The 25,874-nt window shown below is 55.4% G+C and overlaps 1 protein-coding gene across 6 annotated transcripts in view; it reads right to left on the bottom strand.

The window, feature by feature from the left end:
• Positions 1-544: 544 nt before the first annotated feature.
• GAS7 (growth arrest specific 7) overlaps positions 545-25,874 on the bottom strand; it is a 207,304-nt gene continuing 181,974 nt past the window's right edge. For all 6 annotated transcript variants that reach the window (XM_059668629.1, XM_059668632.1, XM_059668628.1 and 3 more), the window contains 8 exons: positions 24,782-24,897; positions 22,925-22,999; positions 18,868-18,946; positions 12,803-12,931; positions 11,734-11,857; positions 8,613-8,692; positions 7,194-7,292; positions 545-6,588 (listed from right to left, as the gene is read on the bottom strand). In XM_059668629.1, coding sequence (XP_059524612.1) covers positions 6,475-6,588; positions 7,194-7,292; positions 8,613-8,692; positions 11,734-11,857; positions 12,803-12,931; positions 18,868-18,946; positions 22,925-22,999; positions 24,782-24,897 — 816 coding nt within the window. In that variant the 3' untranslated portion in view covers positions 545-6,474. The remainder of the gene's footprint in view (positions 6,589-7,193; positions 7,293-8,612; positions 8,693-11,733; positions 11,858-12,802; positions 12,932-18,867; positions 18,947-22,924; positions 23,000-24,781; positions 24,898-25,874) is intronic.

Here is a 25,874-nt window from a genome sequence, read left to right as displayed (position 1 = left end):
CCCAGCCCTGACCCCCATTACTCCCCCTTCCCCTGCTCTGAGCTCAAAGACAAGATGACCTCCCCCTCGGCTTGTTTCATGCACGGCGTTCCCAGGATCTGGAACACTGTAGTAGGTGCTGAATAATTCTGGCACGAAGTGAGGAAGGGATGGATGGATGAGATGAGAAACTATAGCCAGGATCCCCTTGTGTCTGTAGGGATAAGTCACCAGGAGAGCCGACGAGGCTGGGGCCAGGTGTGTGGGTACGGGGGCGTGGCACCTCTGTGGCCCTCTTGGCCCTCTGCTAAGCCATCAGGAGAAAACTTATCACCGATCCCGGGAGCCTGGAGGAATGCCAAGACCATTTGTACAAAGGAGAGCATGGCCGCGCTCCAGGAGGGAGGGTCACCCAGCGGGACCAGCGTCGCTGGACAGTTTATTTCCCATGGGGTGACTCTAAGCATTCAAGTGTCCACACAGAGCCGGGGGGAAAAATGGGAGCGCATTTAACTTCCTGAAAACGCTTTATGATAACGCAGAACAATTATAGATAGCAAATGCCTTCAAAATTTAAACCCTTTAAACATTTAATTCTTCAGCATTAATACACACAAATGCTATTACAGGGGGTGGGAAGGGTGCCCCCATAGGGATCGGAGTTTCAACAGTGTTACTTATAAATTATATTACATCGATTTTATTTACCGACCTAGGCAGCCAGAGGGGAAGGATATACAATTCGAAGTAAACACATTCATACCGGGATGAGGAATGCTGGCAGGAGACACAGCTTTGCAACATTAAAAATGTATAAAGTATTTAGCAAAAGTTACAGAAAACAGACCAAACAAGCAAGTTTATTTTGTTAGAAAATTCCACCTTCGTAGGGTTTGTGATGTGCTCGTGTCTGCGAAAGAACGGCCGTGCCGCTCTGCCCCTTCGCCTCCCTCCTGTGGGCAGGGCCCAGATGCAGACTCGGGGCCCATCACCAAGGGTGGCTGGGGTCCCTTTGAATGTCTGTCCCCGGGTCCACATGGCCGCCCAGAGGCCACGGCTCCTGAGAGCCAGGCTGCTGTTTATGACGCTGGAAGGGAGCGTCTCCGTTGACAGATGGGTCCACAGAGGTCCCGGGAGGGGAAGTGACTTTAGGTCACGGGACAAATGAGACAGCAGAGCGGCCAGTCCAGTGCTCTTGCCCCTGGAACCTCTGTAGAGCACCCATGTGCCCAGTAGAGCACCCATGTGCCCAGTAGAGCACCCATGTGCCGGACCCTTTGCATTCACCCTTGCAATCCCATCGGGAATCTCCCTGAAACACAAAGGGTCAGTGTCCCCTGAACAGCGCCCAGAGAGGTCAGAGGTGGTCACAGCCCCTCTCCCTCAGAGGCACCTCCCAGCAGAGGCGCCTGAGAGCCTGGCCCAGCGTCTAGATGGTGAGGGGGAGGGGGAACATGCTCTGTCACTTGTCTTAGCCTCACCCCAACCTACAGCCGCAGGAGTTGGGTGCCTCCCTTCAAGACAGGCCGGACAGAAATAGGACTCCTAAGGGTGGGGGTGAGGAGTCCTCCCTGGCAAAATGCAGCCCAGGGCCTCCCAGCGGCGCAGACCTGGGCTCTAGCACGGGAGCCTGTGGCCTCGCGCTGGCCCGGCCTGGGCTCAGGTGTGTTCAGTTTGCTTGGAGGGGGGCCTGGCTGCCTCCCAGGGCGCACCTGTCACTGAGCCGGCCAAGATCAAGACAGGTCACCTTGGGGGTCCTAGGGAGGAATGCCCTCTCTCAATAGCTCACAAAACTTTTGTCGCTTCATTTGTATCTAAATGGAGAAATGCAGGGTGTCCCTCTCGTGAGGAGTTTAGGTAACACCACGCACCACTGCGCTGATGGGACCCAGATTAGCTGTGGCCATGTGCACAGGGTACAGAATTGGGAAGGACTAGTGGGAAGACAGGATGCAGTGACTGCAGGAGGCCTGAGACCTTCTAGAATAATACCCTCGGTTTGCAGATGAAGCAGATGCAGGAAAGGGTGGTGAGGAGCCAAGGCCAGGCCCCTGCCTTCTCATCCATGCTACACCCATTCCCTCCCCCTCCCCCTTTCCCCCCAATGCTCAATGCCAAGGACTGTGCAAGCTGAGCAGACGTGCGGGTCCCCAGGAGAGAGGGGACCTGCAGGTTGAGATGCAAGCTTCAGGGCACAGCAGAAGTGAGAGGCAGCCCAGACCCCGCCCACCCCTCCGCCCAATCCCTGGCAACCTTCTGCATTGTGCAATCCTGACACGAACCAAAAAGGCAAGTGTGAGCCCCCAGGACTACCTGTGGGCACAGCTGGCATTTGGAGAAGGAGCCTCGGGCTGGAAGTAGCCACGCAAACAGGCTGACTCAACACCACCAGCTGAGTGAAAAAAGCCAGACCCAAAGGCTACACAGCGTAACTCCATTTATACAACCTTCTAGAAAAGAGAAACTATAAGGTCAGCAAGCTAATCAGTGGCTGCCAAGGGCTTGGGGTGGGAGGAGTGGATGGACGCCGGGGCTCTGGGGGAGTTTGTGGAGCGATGGAAATATCATGTTGATTTTAGAGGTGGTTCCAAGGCTGGATAAGTTTGTCAAAATTCACAGAATCAATATACTTCAAAAGGGCGAATTTTACTGTATGTCAATAAACCCCATACTGTATATCAAATACCTCAATAAACCTGGAGAAAGGAAAGGCAGTGTGTCCCGTGGGGTGGGAAGGACCAGGGGAGTACGTTGGGGTGCTGGCCAAGTAAGCACGCCGCCATCTGTACTCCACGGAGCATTTGCAAAGTGCGCTCCCTGCCGACACAGTAACCAGCAGGTCTGCGGGATCCTGTGCAGATGCTCTGCTCCGTGTCAAGGCCTCTCACAGCCGGAAGCAGAATCACTGAACCAAGCGGAGGTCTTCGACTCCTTTGAATTTTATGGCTTGTGTTTCTCAGAAGGGACTTGGGGAAACAAGAGCTTTCTGCACCCCTCCACTCACCTAGTCATTGATGGGGTTTCACACAGGGAACGGAAACAAATCCCTGGTTCATGAATTGGGCGGCTTCTGTGGCCTTCAGCGCTGAGCAGAGACGTGCCTCCGGCTGCGGAATCCTCCCGCCCCCTGGGCCTGGGTCGAGGTAGAGAGGAGGCCCAGGCGCCCGCGGCAGAACCTCCCTCAGGACAGCCCCTGCTGTGTGCAGTTCAGTTGCCAGGGCTTTGCAATACTGATCAAAAACACTAGAAAAAAACGGAGAGGAACCAGTGGCTTTTCCTGGAGGCTGTCATGGCCACCAGCTCACGTCGAAGACCGTTTGTCATAGAGAATTTTTTTTAAAAAAAATCAGGTTTTCACAGACAAAACTAAGTGAAGGCAGGTAGAAGGGGCTCACTTGTTTTCAGAAATGAACAATAGAGGCGCTCAAGAAAAACCCAGACTCACTCACTCACCCTTCTGAATAGACCCCGTCAAATCCTCTTACAACCTAAACACCAGAACATAAACGCGAAACAATGACCGGATAGAGTGTTTGCTACCCCGAAGTGCAGTTTTAGATGCTCTAGACTTCATCCTGATCTTGCCTTCACCCAGACTGCGGAGGTGGGGGTGGGGGGGGGTGGGGAGCTGTTGACAAGGACAGGGGGCCTGGACTGTCGACTCCAGCTCTGCTCTTAATTCAGTATTAATTTCACTGGCCAGCCTTAGGCTTCATCTTCTTTGTAAAGTGAGGAGTTATTTAAAACAAGAAAGAAATCTCAGACCTAACCAGTTGCTCAGTGGTTAGCACGTCAGCCTGTGGACTGAAGTGTCCTGAGTTCGATTCCAGTCAAGGGCATGTACCCTGGTTGCAGGTTTCATCCCTGGCCCTGGTCGGGGCACGTGCGGGAGGCAACCAATCAATGTGTCTCTTTCACATCAATATTTTTCTCTCTCTGTCTCTCCCGGTCCCTGCCTCTTTCTCTAAAAATCAATGGGAAAAATACCCTCGGGTGAAGATTAACAAAACAAAACAGAAAAAAGAAATCTCAGATATTCAAGTTGGATATGGGCTGGGAGTCTAGTGACTAAGGCACTGAGCCTTGTTGCTGTCATCTCCCACCAATTGGGTAAATGCCGTATGACGGTAGTTTGTACTATAATTACAGATTCCCAGTGGGTTAAATGTGGTAGGTTAAATGTTCTCATTCTCCAGAAAGGTCAAAATATCTCTGTCTACATGGGGAACAGAGGGGCGGGCAAGAGTGCCTGGCTTGTCCCAAGGATCTGCTGAATAAATGAATGCGGATCAGCACAACAGACAGTATCCCTGAAAACCCAAGGCCTACAGAGTACCTGTATGTGAACGCCAAGGTCACTGACCTGCAAGAACCCTGGAGAAAAGATGTCTATACACAATCACAGAAAATAAGCCCATACCTTGCCCGCGGATCTTAGCACATCACTTGTCTTCAGCTAAATGCTTGATGAATGAATAAAAGAGGGAAGAAAAACAGAGAAAAAGTAGGTGAAAAAGCTACCGAGACTGAGGTGAGGGGATGAGGAGGAAAGAATCACTTCATCAGACAGACCGGCCCGGACGGGGCCAGCTCAGGCTACCCCAGAAGAGGGAGGAGAGCTCGCTCTGTCTCAGGGAGGAGCAGAAGACTAGAATCCTCAGAGAGAAGCGAGAAGGCAAACTCACTGAGCGTATCCACTCAAAAGATGTGTTCATAACACGGCCACTGGCTTTGAATAGCTGAATATCATCCACAAATTACTCTTCTAAGCCACAAAGCAGTTCCTACTTGCTCCTGTTTTTAATAAAGAAACCGAGAGCGGATACCCTGAAACCGGTGGCTGGTGTCATGGCCCCATCGCAGAGCCGGGAGTGGTTCTCCATGCAGTGACAGATTCAGGTTGGACAAGGCCTTCACACGGAGCTTTCTGGTTGGGATGCTTCCGTAAGAGAAGGGACAAGGTTTGGTTGGCTTTAGTACATTCAGCATTTTTCTACCATAAACTGTGAGAGAGCGGTCTGACTCAATGCAAGAGGTACCGAAAGATTCAAAGTTAATACATCATCAGATACGTAAGACTGAAAGACCAGTGAGTTGTGCTCCTAGAATTCCACGCTCTTGGGAACATATGGATCCTGTAAATCCAAAGTAATCGATGGGGAAGATTAAGTAAGAAAGATGGGTTGGTTCTCAGGGCGCGGGTTGCCCCTGGCTAGCTGCACTTCCTCCTTCAGGTCCCTCTCCTTCCTCTGGTCCTTTCGAACTGATTCTCAGGACTTAACATGACAGAGAACATGTTTGCTGGGGTCAGGAAGAGGAGCACATGATGGGCAAGGACCCGACTGCAGCCCTGAAAGCTTCCTACGTCACATGCAGACCGGGTTTTACGAGCAATTGGGAGATGAAGAAAGGGAAGGTGGCACCACCCCCAGGCAGGGCCTGATGCTGGGCTCTGGACTGTGCAGGAGTTGCCAAGAGGCCACGGTGGCGAGACGCTGCCCAGTAGGCGACGACCTACTGTGGCCATGTTAGTCTTCGATGCCTGTACAGGGGCCACCACTGACAGGAAGCCATACAAGGGACAGTGGTCCCACTGCTGCCATATGCAAGCAGGGGGAGCCATGGGGGGGGGGGTCGGTGACAAAGACTTGCCCCAGACTGTCTCCCACGTGGGACTGACCCAGCCCCGTTTAGCGTGTGGAGAGGGGTGGGGATGGGAGGAGGGGGCATCTGCAGGTCGGGGGGCTGGGGATTCTGGGAGAGACTTTGCAGAGGATGCCTGATCTACTGGGGAACCCGACTCAGCACTATGACTGAGGGCTGATTTGCTGATGAGGTAGCTCCATCCGGACCTCTCCAGGCAGGTCAGTCTGGGAAGGCGGAAGTGAGGCCTTCTTCCCAAGACTCTTGATCATGAACGGAGACAGGGAAGAGCCAGGATGCGGACTCCCAGAATGCAACGGGGGGAAAATAAGGAAGGAAGGCCCCAAAGGATTCTGAGTGCGGGCTGTTGAACGCTGCCTTCCGTCCACGACGGCGATCCTGACACTTGGCTTGGAGACAGGGACCTCCCTGGAGACCAGAGGGCCAGCTGGAGGAAGGACCTCGGGGCTTCCAGGGGCACGAGCATGGGACGCAGCTGGCTCTGGGCGGGGAGATGACCCTACGGTGCTCAGCAGGGACCACAAAGTTCCAGCTTCAGTTTGTTCCCGGAACGGCAAGCACAACATGGGAGTTGGGGGTCTTCGGCCTCAGAGACAAGGGCGGGGCTGTGGATCCACCTTCTTGGCCTGGGAACACGGGGACCTCCCAGCGAGGCCGCCAGGCCGCCCTTCTGGAATCGCTGGCTGCAGCCCTCACCCTCCCCTCTCCTCAGTGGGCAGGAGAGTGGGGGGGAGGGCAGCTCCACTTGGCAGTGGGACCCACCACCTCCTCTCCATGGGCCCCCCGGCCCCTCTCCTTGGCAGGACCCCGGGGGCCGCCACGTGTGCCCGCCTAGATCTCCATGTCCACAGGGCGGATGTTGCCCGTCTTGTGCTCTCTGACCCACAGCTCCCTGTCTTTGGCTGGGTCCACTTTTCGAAGCAGCTGGTCCACAGGCTCGACTGTCTGCAAGGGATGGAGAAGAGAGGATGCCGTCAGGGGCAGCAGTGCCCGGGACACGGCCTCTGAGCCAGGCTGCTGTCACAGCAGCCTCTCAGAGGGTTGGGGGCCCCAGGGGAGGCCCGTGAGGGGCAGACGTGCAGAGGCTGGGAGAGCGGGAGCCGGGACCTCTCGTCCCACCCTGCTTCTCCCTGGAGCACTTGACCCCCAGACCGCAGGCTGGATGACAGGGCGGAGTGGCTCAGTGGCTCCAGGTCTGAGAGCAGTTCCACCCTTCGCTCCCACGGTTACCACCACAGAACAGGGCAAATGCATTGTAGCTTTAGCTATTCTGCATAGTCCTAGTTCTTTTGTCTTTTTGGTAAGAGATTCACTGGGGCAGGCAATATCGTCTTCAGCTGTTTAACTACCATGAGCTTTGTCCTGGGGAAACATGCGCTGTATCCACTCCTGCGTTTGGGATGGGTTCCCATGGGTGGCAGGACACCCTGCAGGCCCGTCCCCAGGCTGCCCACCGCCCACTCAGGTTCATCTGTAGTGACCACTTCACCTGCCACAGAACAGTGGTCCCCCCAGGGTCCTGGGGCCTCCGCCTGGGGCGGGGAACTCACGCTTTGGTTGAACATGTCTGTCTCGTGCCGCAGCTGTGTGTACTGGCACAGGTGCTGCCGGATCATCTCCACCCTCTCCACCTCCAGCCGCTCCAGCTCCTGCACGGAGGAAACGCAGACCCATGTGACATGTCCCTCCACCCGGACATGTGACATGTCCTTCCCGCCACACGGGCCCAGACCACCCTCGCACACACGTCGCCGCTGCTTAGGCTGGGTCCCACCTGACCCTTCGGGGTCTGATGAGGAACTCGTCCCACGTCTAGCGGTGCAGGTGCGGATGCTGACACAGCAGCTACTGCCGCCTGGACCCTGCCCTGCCAGGCGGGTGGGTGCTGGAGCGCTACAGACCTTGCCTAATCGTGCTCATAATAATCTGCAGAGACAGCCTCTGTTCCTGTCTGCATTTCCCAAACAAGGGAATGAACATCCAGAGAGGGAACGTCACCTGCCCATGGCGACATGGAATTATGGGAGGAGCGAGATTTGAACCTGGACTGCTGTGGTCTGACTCATGAATCTGCACCCGGTTCCCGGGGGTGGAGAGATGGGACACATGCAGGTGCCCGTGCCTCCCTGGGCCTCTGTCCTCTGTCCACCCCAAGTGCTGAGGGACAGACCCGAGACCAGGCCGGGGGAGGCAGGGGCGGGGGTGGGGTGGCCCCTGTCAAAGGGAAGAGTGGAAAGGTCTGTCCTTTGGTTTCTAGGTGGTTCCGAATCTTTGGAATTGAGGGGCTCAGGCTGTTGTTCTTGCATAACTAGGTCACTGCCCCGGTGATCACCCAGGGAGGGGAAAGCAGGGGCTCCATTAGGGGATTAAGCAGGAGGAAAGCAGGTCACTCCAGTGCGGACGGGCGTGGCTTTGGCAATGGGGCAACGTGATCGGCAGCTGGCACGATCCTCCTTTCTCCTCTGGCCCAACAACCCATGTGCCCACGTGCCCACCACATCTCACCGCGGCCAGTGCTGACTGAGGAGGAGGTGCTGCCCCTTCACAGGAAAATCTCGGGAAGGCAAGAGAAGGGCTCTGAGGCCGATCCCTCAGGCCCCTGATCGGGGGCCACCCTGCTCCCCCTACACAGCTCCCAGCCTCACCCTTACCCCCTGCCAGGATCTCCCCTGTAGGTGCTGAAACTCCTCTGGGGGTGAGAGGGTCACGCGTCCTGCAACTTGGCTATTTTTCCTAAAGGGGCCAAATTGTTGGGGGGTTCCTCCGGGCACAGCCAACCCTCCCCGTGTTTACACAGCTAGGAAGGGCCAGAGCAAGGGTATGGATGAGCTTGGACTCACCCAGAGGCGAGGTCTGGACCCCAGTGTGAGCAGACATAATGCCTACTTCCACAGTCACCTCACTCTACCACCCAGGGCGCCCTGAGTGCAGGCACGGAACCGGCCTGCTCACACATCTCGGGCACTCACCAGCGTGGTGGTCACCATCTCTTCAAACCACTTGGACTGGGCCTGGTTGTAGAGGTCCACACAGCGCATGAGGTCATCTCCTGGAAGAGGCCAAGGCCGCCGTCACACCCTGTCTGTCCTGGCTGTGGCTGCCCTCTGCCACTGCACCCCACAGCCATGCCCTCTCCCCTCCTTGGGGTCATGGAGGCCAGTGGAAAGCGGGGGCGGGAGTGAAAAGCAGAAGACAGAGAGGGCAACCTGGCACCACAAGAGACCAGCTTCAGTGCCCACCCGAACCTGACCCCAGGCACCGAGAAGTCAGGATGGAGGTTTCTCAGCGTGTGGGGTGAAGTGGGGAGGGGGTTCCTCCTAGGACCTCCCAACCTATCATCAGCCAAAGACATGCTTCCTCTAAAGATGGTAGCTTCATGTCACATCGGAGAGTCCTTTTTGGGTAAAAAATGTCACAAGCAGCTTGGTACTCATTAAAAGTTAAAGAAGAAAAATTTGCAAATTATGTCCGTGTGTGTGTGTGTGTGTGTGTGTGTGTATGTGTACATGCAGCAGGATGCCATGCTGAAATACAAAATAATGTGTCTGCCGGTGTATGGTTCATCCATGTGCAGTAATGGCATGGAAACACGCACCGAGCGCTACCCACCGACCCCAGGACAGCGCTGGCATGGAGACAGAAAGGCAGGGTGGGAGGAGAGGGGCTCTTTCCGTAGCACTTTATTTCATAAGAGCTCAGAAACAGACATCACTATTCAATCTTGATGCTACTACACTGTTTTCTGCAATCACAGGTACGTTTGAAACATTTTGTAATTAGAAAGAAAACAACCTATAAGGTAACCGCAAACATGACGAAGGTACCAGCACCCCGGAACCTTGCTACACAAAACACGCAGCCTGCCAGGATGCAGCTCTAGGACGATGCGACACCTGCTCATCAGAACTGCACTTTCACAAGATGCCCAGGTGGTCCACGTGCACCCCCTGAGGGCATGCCTTGGGCTATGTGTAGTTTAGATCATCACAGGGTCCCAGGGAGGACGGCGTCACGGTCTTTGCTCATGATGGGAAAAACTCGAGCCAGTCAAAGCTGACTAGTTGATGCTTTAAGTCTAGTACTGGGAGTGGATTAGAAGTTATTCCTATGACGTCACCTTGTCATTCTGGTGTGACGGTGAGGGCATACGTGCACACGACCCAGGGCCTGGCCAGCAGCTCCCCGGCACCTGACCCACACCACTGGCTGGGAGATGACCTTGAGCAACAGAACCAAATCAAGGGCTTTGTTCTTTTTGCTCCTGGTCCAAGGTCAAGGACTGGGCCCTTGAGCCCAAGAAAAACAGGAACCGGAAGGGAAAAGGTCGATATGCCACTGCAAGTGCGGGCCCACTAAGACCTCTGGCTGCTGACACTATGGCTTGACTGTGTGCTGCTGCTTGTATTTGCCTAAACTTTTAATTTTATTTTATGGGGCTTTAGTTTATAATTTTTAAATATAAATAAGTTATATTTAATGGAAAGATTTCCCAGCAATATATCTAATAGTCACAAACTAAGAAATAATTTTATTTTGTTAAAATGACAATGAAATAAATACTTAGATGACCAAGAAAATAAAAGTCTGATGTACATGGATGGCTGGATAATTGAGTGTATGGGTAATGGAACAGAGCTAGCTAGCTCTAAGGCATACCAGTTAAAATATAACTTCAGAACATAGAGTATATGACCTAACGTGTAGACATTTAAAAATAAACACCGAAAACATTAAAAAACTAGGAAGTATTGATGGTGATTAATTTGGCAAATTAAGGTTTTCTATTCTATGTGCTGATTAAATTTTTCCCCAAGCAAAGATATTGATTTTATAATGTAATTTTATTTAATAACTTAACTAATTACATGAATTTAAATATGCCTTTCCTCGCCCGAGGTTTCCCTGCCCAATCACTGTAAGCATATAATGCCTTCTATTTCTGGGTACGTTTCTATTATTTGTAATTGATCTATTTTACACCAGCTTATTTCAAAATGTCCATGGCTGCTTCGTTCCACAATGAGTTGACTGTATGAGGTTTACCAGAAGCTGCGTGGAAGGGACCTAAAGTCTAGGTCCTAGACCAGTGATGGCGAACCTTTTGAGCTCGGCGTGTCAGCATTTTGAAAAACCCTAACTTAACCCTGGTGCCGTGGCACATATAGAAATTTTTTGATATTTGCAACCATAGTAAAACAAAGATTTATATTTTTGATATTTATTTTATATATTTAAATGCCATTTAACAAAGAAAAATCAACCAAAAAAATGAGTTCGTGTGTCACCTCTGACACGTGTGTCATAGGTTCGCCATCACTGGCCTAGACCCATGGTCGGCACACTGAGGCCGAGAGCCACATGCGGCTCTTTGGCCCCTTGACTGTGGCTCTTCCTAAGCATTAGGAGTACCCTAATTAAGTTAATAACAATGTACCTACCTCTATAGTTTAAGTTTAAAAAATTTGGCTCTCAAAAGAAATTTCAATCGTTGTACTGTTGATATTTGGCTCTGTTGACTGATGAGTTTGCCGACCCCTGTCCTAGACCATCTGATCTGAACCCTAACCGTACGTCACACCTTCTGGCCTCAGAAAGCACCACGGCCTGTCCTTGCAGCAGTGAAACTTCTTTAAAGGGATACCTGGTAAGTTTTCACCGGTTCTATCTGGATTTTCTCCCCCTCCTTGGGCATTAGCTCATTTTTACCACTAGGTGGAAGCAGAGACCAACGCAGCCTCTTTCAGGGAGAATCTGAAACGTGGTTATTTCATGAAAATGTCATCTGCTGACTGGGAGGCGCCCATCTCCATAGGTGAGCCTCGAGCATCTCTCCCTGCTGGGGTGCAGTCTTTACTTCCAGGGGCTCCCTGCAGTGACAGGGCCCCACAGCTCCGGGCCATGGAGGAGTAACCACTTCCCGGTCAGAGAGCCAGGCCTGGAGGCAGCCTTGCCGGCTCCCACCCACAGCCCCCGGCCCCCATCTCATGGGAGGCACCTTCCGGCATCCCTCCCCCTGCTCCCCCTGCTCCCCCTGCTCCCCCTGCTGGGCCTCCCCGGCCAGGTGCCGACAGCTGGGCGTGGCCCACTCACCGGCCTGCGTGGACTTCCTCCGGGCCTTCTTGATGTCCTCCTCCGTCTTGTTGCTCAGCTTGATCTCCAGCTGCTGGGTCTTCATCTCCAGGTCCCTCTGCCGCTCCGTGAGCGCTTTCCGGGCCTGGGGGCCAAGGATGCGGAAGCGCTGCTCACGGGGCTCAGAGCCAGGAGGGGCCCGCGGTCACGTGGACGGCCTCCCTGTTTCTACATGAGTCCTTTCTTTTCCCTGTTCGTGTGGATGATGCCATCATGGCCCTAGGAGACTCAGCTAGACTAGCATCACTGGGCCGCCCAGTCACTGTGCTGAGCCTGCGACCCTCTCTCTCATCCCGTCTCTCACTGCACTTGGCCTACAGCCAGCCTCAGGCCAGGTCTGATGGAGCGTGTGCACTTGCAGACAGCCCTAAAATCACAGCCAGGGGGTGGGGTGGAGTGGGGCGGGGGGCAAGCACAGGGTGATCCACGTCACCCACCTCCAGCAGTGCTTAGTCTAGGTCAGGACAGGTCCTTGGGGGCAGCAGCCGGCCGTCTAGGGTGCCTGCAGCCGTGCGCTCCCTCTTCTCCCGCACCCTAAGTCCTGTGGTCAGCCCCGGGGACAGCTCCCTTCCCTCCAGGGGCCATCAGCAGCTGCCACCAGCTTAGCCCTCATAGGCTTCTGGGAGGGGGTGTTTCCGTCAGGAGAGAATCTGCCAGGCGAGGCCCAGACAAAGGGGCACGCGTGGACCAGCAGCACGTCCAGGCTCCACGTCCCAGGAGACCATGGCTGTATGCACCTCGTCTCAGGGACCGGGTGGAGCCCACTTACTTCCCACTGCAGGTGCAGCCTCGCCTGCCTCCACCGGCCCTCTGGGCAGTGCCATGGGGAAGAGCGCCCATCTGCTCTTTGGGGGGAGGCAGGTTCCTCAGGTGTGGGCTGGGGACCCCCCACCCCCCTCACCTACCCCACTCAGCCCACCCTCTTCCAGGAGCCGCCCCCGCCCCCCACCCCCCTCACCTACCCCACTCAGCCCACCCTCTTCCAGGAGCCGCCCCCCCCCCCACCGGCCCAGCACCCCGGGCCCCTCACCTTCTCCACTGCGGCGTAGCGGCTGGCAAGCTGCTTGCGGAGGTCGGCGATGTGGTGGTCACACTTTTTCATGTCTTTCTTGAAGTTCTCCCGGAAGTTCATCAGGGGCTTCTCCACCTCGCTGTGAAGCTGGGAGGAGAGAGGGGCACACTCAGGACCCCGGGCACCAGCTGCAAGCAAGCACTGGGGGAGGGCAGCTCCCACCCCCGCAGGTGAGGGGGGGCCTAGGGCGGTGGCCTGGCCCTCTGAGTACAACTGAGTGTCCACTTATGAGGAGGAGGTTTAGGAAGTCGCCTCAGCTGGCCAGGCCCGGTTCACTGCTGGATGGACAGGCTGGTGTCCCGAGCATCCCGAGTCCCTTGGTGGTCACCTCCTCCCCCTCTGAGCTCCCACAGCTCCTGGGAGGGCCCTGACCTTCCAAGCTGGAAGCTTTCTGGGGGCAAAACCACGCCACCGTGGTGTGCCAGGCACCCGTCACTGGCATGGGTGCCATTTATCTTGGGTGCCGCAGGGCAGCTCTGTTCACCGACACCTGCTCTGTGCCCGTGCGAGCCTGTGAAGGTGATCTGGGCGTGGTGCAAAGCTCCAAGAACCGATGGTGGGAGCCAGCGAGGCCGGCGGGGACTCACAGGGCCCCTCTGCCCTGTACCTGGGGGTGGGGGCTGCTCATCTCACTGGTCTGCATGGAGACGCACCTCCCATCCCAGCACAGGGAACGGCCTCGCAGGCCGGAGGCAGAGAAAGAGGTTTATGCTCTGAGGGGAGTGGGGGTATTTTTCAAGCATTTTCCTTCTCTTTGATTCCTTCCCTCGATCCCACTCCTTTTTGAAGAATTTTCACTTCCACCTTTTTTTTTGGTGTGAAAATGAGATGCATTTGATGAGAAAATAGGTAAATGTGGAGCTGCTGCCAAGCCAGGTGAGCAGCCGAGAGCAAGCATGTCAAACCCGCGGCCCACGAGTATTTTTGTGGCCCAGCTAATATAACGGTATGTCAGAAATGTTTTGATAAAAATTCCCTAACTTAATTTTTACAATATCCTGTTATACATAATTATTAATAATGAACTACAACGTTCGCTAATGACTAATTATTATAATCGTGTTTCACTCATTTCCCTTACGCACCTTATGCGCAGGCGCACCATTTCTCTCCACTAATACTAGCAGCGAATATTTTAGCAGCTGGTTGCCACTTCATTAGTCTTGGATGGGCTTGTTTGGTGTGCGCAACAAGAAATATTTCACTTTTGGAGAACAAGATAAATAGGTTTATTTGCATTACGTTTATTAATTTGTGCAGTTATTCAGTGTCTGGTAAGTTAATGTTCAAAAAAATACTAATTTTTATTAAAATATTCTATTATTTTATGTTAACACTTATTTATTTCAGCCCTTTGTATTCAGCATGTCTCTACTGAAATAAACCTACGTTTCTATGAAAATGGAAGCTTTTGTTTTTTTGTGGCCCGAGTTAGCCTTTGAGTTTGACATGCTTGGCCTAGGCAGTGATGACGAACCTTTTGAGCTCGGCGTGTCAGCATTTTGAAAAACCCTAACTTAACTCTGGTTACTTGTCACATATAGAAATTTTTTGATATTTGCAACCATAGTAAAACAAAGACTTATATATATTTAAATGCCATTTAACAAAGAAAAATCAACCAAAAAAATGAGTTCACGTGTCAGAGGTGACATAGGTTCACCATCACTGCCCTAGAGCCTTGCTGAGTCAGCCTCTCCGAGCCCCTCCCGTCAGCCTCCTGTGCCCTCGTGGCCTGGCCTTCCAGGGCCCTGGGCCTCCACCTGCCCCAGAAACGCCTCTGACAGGCACAGCTGAGCCTCCCTGTCAAAGGAACACACACACACACACACACACACACACACACACACACACACCCCCGGCTCTGGGATTCTGGGATCTCTCTCTTCCTCCTCACCAGGCTGCTGGTACATGATCTTTTTCCCTGGAGACCTCAAGGGCTGATGTGCTCTTAGTTCTACACAACCGGTCACACGTGACCGAGTCCAAGAGGCCAGGAGCCTGGCTGGCTTGGCCACCACGGTGAATGGATTCAGCTGGAGCTGGTGCGGAGCCAGGACCCCTTCACTTCTTGGGGAAATGACAAAACCCTCAGGGCCCAGTGGCCTGCGTGACAGCAGCTCTGTTCTTGGATGACCTTCGAAGGCTAGCAGGGAGCGGGCAGCCACGCGCCCCTCGCTCCTGGTGTCCGTGGTAAGTATCTGCTGGTATTCTTCTGACCCCGTTTCCTTGTGTAGGAAACACCCCACCTGGTGGCAGTTTGCGAGATGCTGCAGTGTGACAGCTACGAGGAAGGCAGACCCATTCCCACACAGGTGAGGCCTTTGCTGCAGGGGAGCTCAGACCTCAGCTGCCATGGCAACCTGCTCCGCATTGGGGCTGGGAGGGCTCCCCGGCCTGCAGCCTCAGTGCCTGGAGCGTCCCAAGCCCCTCAGTGGGGTCTCTTTCTGAGGAGGTGGGGGGGTTGATTTCTAGAGGTCAGGGCGCCCAGGAGTGACCTGGAGGGACATTCCACATGGCATCTGGGCACACAGTGCTGTAGCTGGCAGAGGGACCCAATCCCACTGCGCCGCCCTCTGTGTCTTCAGCACTTTTAAAGTAGGTGATTCTTCCTTAAGAAAAAGAAAACTTGGCCGCGTGTCTTTCATACTCATTTTTGACTTTAAGCATCTTTGTCACTGGGAGTCCAGTCCTCAGGAGCATGTCCAGGGAGGTCGGGGCGGGCCCGTCTGGGATGGGACAGGCTGCCGATCCACTCGGGTTGCCTGGTGGGAGCTCCTCACTCCAGCCCCCCCACCCCCCTCCTCACACAGGGGAGAGCAAGAGAAACCACGAGATGCAGACCACGGCAGAGACGGTCTGTCCGGCGTTTTCCAAACGGCGGGCAGCTGGGCGCAGTGAAGTGAGGTGAGTGGGTCAGGACCAGCTCCTGGTGGGAAGGGCCAGCCGCCAGGGAGACATCAGAGAGCACGGCAGGCGGGAGGAGTGCATTTCATGAAGCGTGTGTGTGTGTGTGTGTGTGGACGCTGGGTGTGGAGGCCGCGTGCTGCGGGGGCCGTGGAGATGTATCCCAGTGGTTCCCCCCAAATAGGTTTCAAATGGAAAATGGGGGCTCAGAGATGCCGAGTGCCCCGCCCAGGATCAGGGGGGGGTGGCGGCAGCGCTGATGGAAACTCCCGCCTCCCCTCCCACTCTGCCCCCAGCCTCTGACAGGTGCCCGGCGCCTCATCCATGATTAGACCGTCTCCCATCACAAGGGACAGGTCTAGTCTCCTCCAGCAGAGCCAGGCGTAGCTTCCTGTGTACACGGCATCGGTCCTTAGCAGCCTGTTGCTGGCAGCAATGGCTGGAGCCAGCAGACAAAAAAGCCTGGGAGATGGCCTAACAAAACTGCATTTCTCACAGGGCTCTTACGCCGACAGAGCAGTGGGGTTTCAGTGGGCCTTCTGGAGCAGAGGTTAAATGGGTTTGGGGCATGTGGAGCCATATTATCCATGGCAAACAGTGAATGCTTGGCGCTCTCTTCTTTGTAGAGAACAGCTACACAACGCTGGCGGCTAACGCGGCTGCCTAACTGCCCGGCCAGCAGCAGCGGCGGTTCTCAGAGAAAATCCCTCATACGCTTTCCAGCGGCAACGTCTTGGGCATCAGGAGGGCCGGCCCACCGCCCAGACAGCCCCCGAGAGAGGGCAGTGTGCTCCTCAGGGTGCCACTGGCCTCCGGAGAAAAGGTCCGGGGTCAGCACCCCGTTCACCCCGTACTCTCCATCCTGCTCCACCGCGGCCCCCTAGGCTGTGTGGCCGCAGGCTCCGCTTAACCTCTCTGCCCCTTCTCACGTGTGAGGTGGAGATGCCATTCTGCCAGGTGGCTGATAAGATTGAGATGAGTTATGTCCCACACAGAAACATCAAGAACATTATTTGATTGTGATTCTGCAACTTAATAATATATACGTCTATTCTCGCCCTTGGCTCCTGGCCAGAGCACCTCCCCTTTATAATTTCCTCGGTGATCACGGTGCTGGAAGCATCTTCTGTTCGAACAGTTGGTCGCTGACCTGGGCTGAGCCTGGTTCCCGTCACAGAGCTCCTGAGTCCCTTGCCATTTTCTGGGTGACAGGAGCCTCTTTTGTCCTAAGGAGGGGACCCTGGGTGGGCTCCTGACTAGCTTCTGGAGGGGGCTAGTAGCCAGAAAGACCAAGCCATGATTTCAGCTGCAGGCCCCAGCCGCTGGGGAGAGGAGAGAAGCTGGAAATAAATCGATCGTGCCCACGTGATGAAGCCGCCATAAAAGCTGTCAATCACAGTGTTCAGAGAACTTCGGGTTGGTGAACTCAGCATGTGCCAAGAGGGTGACCCTCCACAGGGACAGGAGCCCCAGGCTTGGGACCCCCCCAAGACCTCACCCTAGGGCCTAGAGACCTCTCCACATGGCTGTTCATCTGTATCATCCATCACATCCTTTAACGCAGGGGTCCTCAAACTATGGCCCACGGGCCACATGCGGCCCGCTGAAAACATTTATCCGGCTGCCGGGTGTTTTTGCCGCCGCTGCCTGTCCTGCTTAGCAGCCGACACGTCCCGGGCCCGCAGTGCGCATGTGTGGAATGTCTGAGGGACAGTGAACGGGCCCCCTGTTTAAAAAGCTTGAGGACCTCTGCTTTAACGTATAATACCCTGGGAAACCTAGGTCAGTGGTTCCTGCATTCTGGGAGCCATTTTAGCGAGTTATCACACCTGAGGAGGGGCCGTGAGAACCCCCAATTGGTAGCCTAGTCAACAGAAGTGTGGGTAACCCAGGGACCCACTGCTTGCCACTGCTGTCTGAAGTGGGGGGAGTGTTGTGGGGCTGAGCCCTGAACCTGTGGGACCCATGTTACCTCCACAGACAGTGTCCGCACTGAGTTATATTGTAGGACACCCCGCTGGTGAAGGAACTGGCCAGTGAGGGAAAAAGCACTTGGTGGCAGAAGTGGTGGTGTGAGCAGCAGCGGGAAAAGGAAATAGCAGAGGAAAACAGAGCACAGGAGAATGTTTGGTCTGTGAACAATCCAGAACCGGGTCCTGCTGAGGGGAAATAAGTGCCACGGGTCCCGGGATCCGCAGGAGCTCTTTCAGACGCTCAGGCTCCCGGCTCCCAGACCGGCTCCCAGCCCGCCCAGCCCAAGGGCAGCCTTCCCACCCACCTCCCCAGCCGACGGCGGGTTCACGTGCGCGGGAACAGAGCTGCTGGGGCCAGGACGGCAGCGAGACCCAGAGGGAGCACCTCCCAGGATCTGCGGCTTAGAAAGAACTCGCTGCCTTGTCTGCATGGCAGGAAGGAGCCTAATTCGCTGAGCCCCCTCCTCGCCCGGCTGGAGGGGCGGCTTCCGGTGCAGGGGCTGCTGCCTGGGTTAGTGAGCTATTGTTTGCGGGGCAGTCTCACATCTGGATGGCAGCTCACTCCTGGGCACTCCTACCCTTCACAGCAGGAGCTGGAAATAGCACTGGTTTTCCCTTCCGCTCAGCTCTGTAGACAGCTCCTCCACGTGGTTCATATCTGAGTCATTCGTTCTGCCCCGTGTGCGGGCACCACCACGAAGGGGGGGGGGGGGGGGGGGCGGCCTGTACTGGCTCCGAGTGCTGCAGGTGTAGGGATTTTATAAGCTGGTTGCTCCAGACAGCAAGTATTAAAAATTGTGATCTAAATTCAAAATTAATCAATTACACTAAAAACAAGGTACTAAATACTCAGCATGTATCACTTCCTAACTGCATCTCACTGTCTCATGGCTAGTTCTGATTACTCACTATTGCACTGGGATGGCGGAAACATCGTCCTGGGATGTGCTTCTGCCCATCCCCCAGCCTGGACGTGTACATCACAGACCCTGGTCCAGGGCTGTGCTACTGTGGTCTCTTCGGAACCCCTGACATTTACAGCATAGAAACTGGCAACACCACACCCAGGCGAGGCGGCTGTGCACAGCCTAGCAGCACACCACGGTGTAAGACCAGCCCAGAGAGGCCGCGGGGAGGGGTTACCTTGGCGGAGAACTTGAGGTGGACTTCTGCCTCGTCCGCCAGGCTCTTCTTCACCTGCGCCCACGCTTCTCCCAGGGATCTGCAACACGAAGCAGACTGTCAGACTCGGGGGAGCCGCAGTGACCCGATGGGAGACCCCGGAGACTGGGCTTGCGTGAGGCAGAGGCCAGGCAGGCACAAAACATACTTGGGCCCTGATTCAACCCGAGCCCCCCAACTGAGTCCAGGAGCTGAGAGAGCAGGCTGTAGCAGACGGGGGAAACAGCCAGAAACCCAGAGAACTGGGGGAGCTGCACAAAAGTGGGGTGCAGCAGCAGGGAGGGGCTCCAAGGCTGGCTGACTGCTCTCCCCATGCCTTCCCATCACCCCTCCCTGGATTGTTGACGAGGCACAGGTACCTGCTGGGAAGTCACAGAGGGAGGAACAGTCCTGCTCAAATGGAAGGTACCACACAACCCTCCCTGCATGCAGGCAAACCCCGGACAGCCTGGCTTCCGGGGGGGTAGTGGTGGGCCCTCTGGGTCTAGGGAGCTCCTGGGGACGCCCACAGGCAGATGGCTCTCCATCGGCAGCACAGGAGTGTGGCCCCGGCCGGTCCTGAGCCTGCAGTGAGGCCTGGTGCTGCACACAGCTCCACTGGAGAACACAGAGGCCTCTCCGCTCCGTCACTTCCCATGCCAAGATGCTCCAAGTACAAGCAACTTCCCGAAGTCCCCAAGACCCTGCAATGCAGGCCCCAGGCTACCCTCTGGTAATTTGCAACTCTTTAACCCTGGGACCTCTCCACCCAGCCGTAAACCCAGCCAGTAAACCCAGGCTGACTTCCTTCCATCCAAAGGCCACTTCCCCGGGAGAATTCCTTAAACTCCAGTGGCAACAGCTGACTAACGGACATCGTGCTGCGTGACCTCTGGGTTTGCAGTGGAGAAGCCAGCAGCTGAGAGCTACCCAGCACATCATAATGGGCCCCTCTGGTTCAGCCCAGGCCTGTCTGGCTGTGGTGCTGACCCATGAACTAAGAGGTCGCTGGTTCAATTCCAGGTCAGACTGTCCCCACCTCCAGGCTGGGCATTCACAGGTGGGAGGATGTCACTCTAAACATCAATTGGTCTGTCTGAGCTAATACATGCCCCATGCACCGACCTCCCCTCCCCCCCCCCCCCCCAATATCCCAGGCCCCTGGGGCCACGTCACCATTTCGAATAAAGCAATTAGAAATTTCCTCATTTGAAGAGAAGTTTTTCATCTGATAAGTGGTTAGTGAAAAAACTAAATTCTGAGATCTACGTCCGTTCCAATATGCAGTCTGAGGCCTTCCACGTCAAAATGCACGATGCTGTCACAACGCCCAAGCAGAAAACAGCCCCATCCTGCTTCCTCTCCACGCAGGAGAGACAGGCTGCAGGCAGGACGAGCAACCGGCCCTGGCTCCTCGCCGGGGCGCACATATGCTGGGTATCTGATTTGGACACGGCGCTCGAGCGGCAAAGGCAGCTCAAGCCTCCCCCTGGGCAGGCACCCCCCTAGGCTGCCCAGATCTCTAGGCTCCAGCACTGCGCGTTGGAAGGTTCTAAGTGGACTGGGCTCACGTCCAAAGCTGTGTGTGAGCAAAACAGCGTCGCTGCACTGTGAGGTGGGCTCACGGGCCCATCCCCCCGCAGCGCCTGCTGGAAGGAGTACGCGCGGGGTTAGCCTGTGTGCAAAGGCAGGTGCTCATGGCCACGCTGGAGGCGAGCAGCGCCGATGCACATTAGTGAGCGTGTGCCGAGTTCCCCCGTCTGTGGGTGCGTGTGTGCACAGCATGGCGGTGCAGGCCCGATGCCTTCAGCTGGGAGCATATGCTGTGCGTGCGGGCGGGACTGAGTGTCCTCGGCAGCAGCCCAGGCCGAGGAGGTGGAGGCGGGAAGACGCAGGGCAGCACTGTAGTCACAGGGTATGGAGATGCCTGGAAAGGCCCCTGGCCTGGCCAGTGGGGCGGCTCCTCCACGCTCCTCCTTCCTGCCCTCATCTCAGGCCCCGCGCACGGAGCAGAGGGGGCCGGAGGGCACCTCACTTATGTCCGTGGGAGAGACACCAGCCTTGCAGGGCTGTCCTGTGGCCTGTGGCTGGCGGTGGCCTGCTGGCTGCACAGCGGGCCCAAGCAGAGGCCTTGATCAAAACCACATGTGGTTGGCAAAGCCCTGCCGCTGAGGGATTTCAAGCCATGCGGGCAGGGCTGGACTCGTTTAACACTGCAGCTCGCTGACGACCGCAGCAACCGCTGCCTTCCTCTGGGGCTCGCTTCCTCTCAGGAGGGAGTCAGACACTGCCCTGGAGGGAGATCCCACCAGACAGAAGACTCCAGGGACCTTCAACGCTAACTTCCTGAGCCGTTGTTTTTATTATTGGGATGAAATTTCATTCAGAACGATCGCACTTAGCCCAGTCACCCTGTTGTGCAACCACCACCTCTAGCTAGTTCCGAACCATTTTCATCACCCTGCTATGGACTGAATGCTGGTGCCCCCTAGGTTACGATGTTGAAGCCCTAACCCCTAGTGTGACTGTGAGTTGGGGATGGGTCCTCTATCACAGAAACTGGGGTTACATGAGGTCATATGGGTGGGGCCCTCGTCAGACGGGATTAGTTTCCTTATAAGAAGAGACACTGAGAACTCACTCTCTCTCCTCACTAGGAAAGGCCATAGCAATAAGGCGGCTGCCTGCAAAGAAGAGGGGAGCTCTCACCAGGCTGGACTCCCAGCCTCCAGAACTGTGATAAGTTAAATTTCTGCTGTTTTAAGCCTATTTTTTACTGTTACAGCAACCCACAGAGATGAATACACACCCTCCACCAGAAGAAACCCCGTGCTCATTGAGCAGTTACTCCCCATTCCCTTTTTCCCCGAAACTCTGACAACCACCATTCTGTCTTACATTTCACATAAATGGAATCATATAATATGCAACCTCTTGCTTCTTGCACTTCATCCACATAGTGGTATGGGTCAGTACTTCATTCATTTTTATGGCTGAATAATCCCATCCTATATCCATATATCCAATGTGGACATAACGTAATTTGTCCGTCCATTCATCCCTTGATGGACATTGGGTTGTTGCTAACTTTTGGCTCCTGTGAACTGGGTGCTATGGACATTCGTGTGCAGGTATTTGTGTGAGTATCTGCTTTCAGTTCTTTGGGGTCCAAGCCTGTGAGAGGAACTGCGGGGTCACAGTAATTCTAGGCTCAGTTTTCTGAGGCACTGCAAGCTGTGTTTCTACAGTGGCTGCACAGCTACATTCCCACCTGCAGGCCCAAACGCTCTGTAACAAGGCAGAGCAGAGAAGGCGCCGTCTTCCTTCCACCAGGGATCCCTCTGTGGCTGGGAGTGTGGGTCTCCCCAGCCCAGGTCCCACCCAAAGAGGTCTGGACTGTCACAGGTGGAAGGGGAGGGGGGCCTGGGCCTCAGGCCCACAGGGAGAATTCTAAACAAGCGGCCAGGTGTGGAATCCTCTCACACCCAGGTTCCTACCAGCCTGCCCTCAGAAAGGGAAGCAGGTGCGGCATCTGGGGGCTGATTCCCAGCTACCAGGGGCCAGGGCCGAGGGGGTCCAGCATATGGCAGGAGGCCCTTGGCCATGAGAGAGAAAACAATGTGGGAGTGCTAGCCTTGAGCATGCATGCCCACACCTGGGTCACAGGTACCAACCTTGAGCATGCGTGCCCACACCTAGGTCAGGGGTACCCACCTTGAGCATGCATGCCCACACCTGGGTCACGGGTGCCCACCTTGAGCATGCATGCCCACACCTGGGTCACGGGTGCCCACCTTGAGCATGCATGCCCACACCTGGGTCACGGGTGCCCACCTTGAACCATAAATGCCCACACCTGGGTCAGGGGTGCCCACCTTGAACCGTAAATGCCCACTGTGAGCCAGGCCTATGGAGACTTCCCCTCCAATGGGCTCATGGCAATAATCAGTGATCGGTGAAAAGGGACTCCCCCTCTCCCCTCTCTCCCCCCCGAGTGTCTCCTCTTCCTCCCACTCCCATCGCTGTCCTCCCCACTCACCCTTCCTCCTGTGCAGCCAAGGAGTTCTGAGAGAGCTTAGCCAAGTTCTTCGCATATTCTTCTTCAATCTTTATCCTGCAAGGGGAGAAAACCCAACAGGTCAGCTCCCCAGTGCTAGTTGGTGGGTCCAACCTACAGCCCTGCTGTTTAATAACCGTGTAAAGGAACCCACTAGACCAGGGGTGGGCAAACTTTTTGACTCGAGGGCCACAATGGGTTCTTAAATTGGACTGGAGGGTCGGAACAAATCTCCCCGGGCTCCCCATGACATCCAGGCACGAGGCCCGTCTGCTTCAGCACGTCACAGCCACAGCCACAGCCACAGCCACAGCCACAGCCACAGCTGGGGCCAGCGCCAGCGCCCGCCTCACCCCCACGCCTGCCAGCTTCCTACACTGAGGCCAGAGCAAAGCCCCAGCCCTCGGCGCCGGTCCCGCACGCTCCCGCCTGTGCCTCGCTGCCCCTCTCCTGGCTCTGAGGCTCCCGACGCGACCCCAAGATGGACCGAGAGAAACTGTGTGTCTCAGGAAAGACCAGCGCTCTCAGACTGTAGGCGCAATTCATTTGCCAACATGACACCTTTATGACAGTATAAACCATAGTGTGCTCAAACTTTGGCTTTTACAACCATTTTCCTACTCGCCTGTTTTATGCTGTTGTTTTCTTGCACCTGAGCTATGCAACCTCTCAGTTCTCTGCCGGTTTAACGGGTCATAAAATAAAGATTTCATTATACAAACAGAAAATGGAGCTCTGAAGGAAAAGAGGTGCTTTAAGATGCTACAGAATTATTACTCGATAGTTGTTGTTATAATTAAAAAATAAAAAGTGTAAAAATAAATAAATAAATAAATAGTGTAAATATATTGCCATTTACTAAATATTTCCAGTGTATCTGGGAAACTCCAGATAGAAAGCTGTGTGTGTGTGTGAACACACGTGTGTATGCAAGCACACATGCATGTGAGAGCATACATGTACGTCTGAGCACACATGCACATGTGCAGGCACACACGTGTGAGCACATGCAAACATGTGGGGGGGGGTAAGGTGCATGTGGTGGTGGGTGTGTGAGGTGTGTGGGTGTGTGAGGTGCACTTAACGGGGTTTCTGAACTTGGAGGGGACAGAAAAGGAACTTTGTCTTTTTATAGCTTTTCATCTTTCCATCTGGGCCAATTCACTGTCTCCTCCCCTGTGTTCATCGGAACCACTATTACACTAGTAATCTCGGTACTTCCTTTCCAAAAGCACCTCACCTGACTCTCCCATTACACTGAACTCCTGAGGCAGAGGGCGTAGGAGGGGATGGGGGTGGTGGGTTCTGTAAGCCCAGGTCCAGGACACAGATTTGGTTCCAAGATTAACTGGAAGGTAACATTCTCCTTTTTCTCATGCTAAGGGGCAGTGCTCCAAATGAGGGCCATGGAGGTAGAGGAGCCAAGCAGCCTGTGTGGGGACAGCAGGGAGTGGTGGAGACTGTGGTGAACTGGGAACACATGCTCCCCCTCTGGCTGCGGCCACTCAGCTCCAGCCAGCGCCACCTGAGGGATGCCGAGCCACCGCTGCCAGACTTTCCTGCTTTCTCCAGAGACGCCAGACTTTAATGTAAAAGCCGACCAACTTAACAAATGGTCATTCAAATCTTTAAAAACAGGACACAGGCCAGAACCCACATGGCCCGAGGGCCGTGAGTTGTGTGGTTCTAGTTTCATGCTCCCCTTGGTGCTAACCGAGCCCAGCGCTGGGGGTGCAGGCTCACCCCTGCCACTCACTCCCCTCAGGCTAAGGGGCCGCCAGAGGCCCTGTCACCAGCGCCCTGAGCTGGGGGGGGGGGGGGGGGGCGCGCGGAGCTCACCTCTCCCGAATGAATTCCGACATCTCCTTCTGCATCTGCTTGCCCTTCAGCTGTTTCTGAAGCAGCAGTTCAAACCCAGCCACATTGCCGTTGCCCTGGGGGTCCTTCTTATCAGCCTAGAAAGGAAGCAGAAGCAGGAGCTTCAGTGATGGGGTGGGGGGGCCAGAGGGTGGAGCACAGGGCGGACCGACCCAGAAGGGACCAGGACACCTGGGAACCCTGCCCGCAGCCCGAGAGGGAGGACAGGGGCGGCCTTGGCTGCCTGACCCGTGCGTGTCTCCTGGTGCCCCGCTCCCACGGGCCCTCTGACGCGTAAGCCACCCCAGCCCCTCCCCCCTCCTCCCCCCGCTCCTCAACCACCCAACCTGGGAAGCAGGGGAGGGGCAGGTGGCTGAGAGCACAGGCTCTGATCCCCAGGGCCCATCCCTTCCAACCAGGGGCTGCCGAGGCTGGTGGGCCCTCGGGGGGTCCTGGCATCCTGACTCTAAGCTGCGACCGTCGGTGACCTTGGGGTCCTCTGTCCCTAACCCTACCCCATCCCATCTCCTGTCAGCTTCTTGCACTGGCCGGGCAGCGCCATCTTCCAATGCACCTTCACCAAGGGTCAGAGAGGCCTCTGAGAGAAGCTGGATTGGAGGAGGCCAGAGTGGACGAGGGCGGGCGCCTGGGCTGACATGGGGGCGGGGGGGGGTCGTCTCAGGAGCAAGTCTCCAGCCTGAGCTGCTTCGTCTGGGATGAACCACCCGTGGAAATGGCCGAGCACAGTGCTCAGCAGAGACTGCGTACTCAGTGAACGGCAGCTACTAGGAGCTCCTTTCAAGTAAAAGTCAGGACTCAGAAAAGATGGCAAGTCCATGACATGGAAACTTAGTACCCAATTCATTTTGCAAGCAATTCTCTTAAAGTTTCAAAATTAGACGGTTTAGCTGTGTTTGGCCTGCACTTCCTCAAGGACGCCTGTGCCTCCCTTTCCTGCCGCCCCCCGGCCCACCTTCTGCCTGCTGCCTGCTGCCCGCTATGGCCTTCCCTGTGGGACATTCATCGGGCACCTGCCCTCACAGCTCTTGGAGCCGCCCAGGTCCTGGGTGAGCCT

This window comes from Myotis daubentonii, chromosome 16 (genome assembly GCF_963259705.1).
Source record: "Myotis daubentonii chromosome 16, mMyoDau2.1, whole genome shotgun sequence".
Lineage (NCBI taxonomy): Eukaryota > Metazoa > Chordata > Mammalia > Chiroptera > Vespertilionidae > Myotis > Myotis daubentonii.
This window is presented reverse-complemented; position numbering and strand designations above follow the sequence as displayed.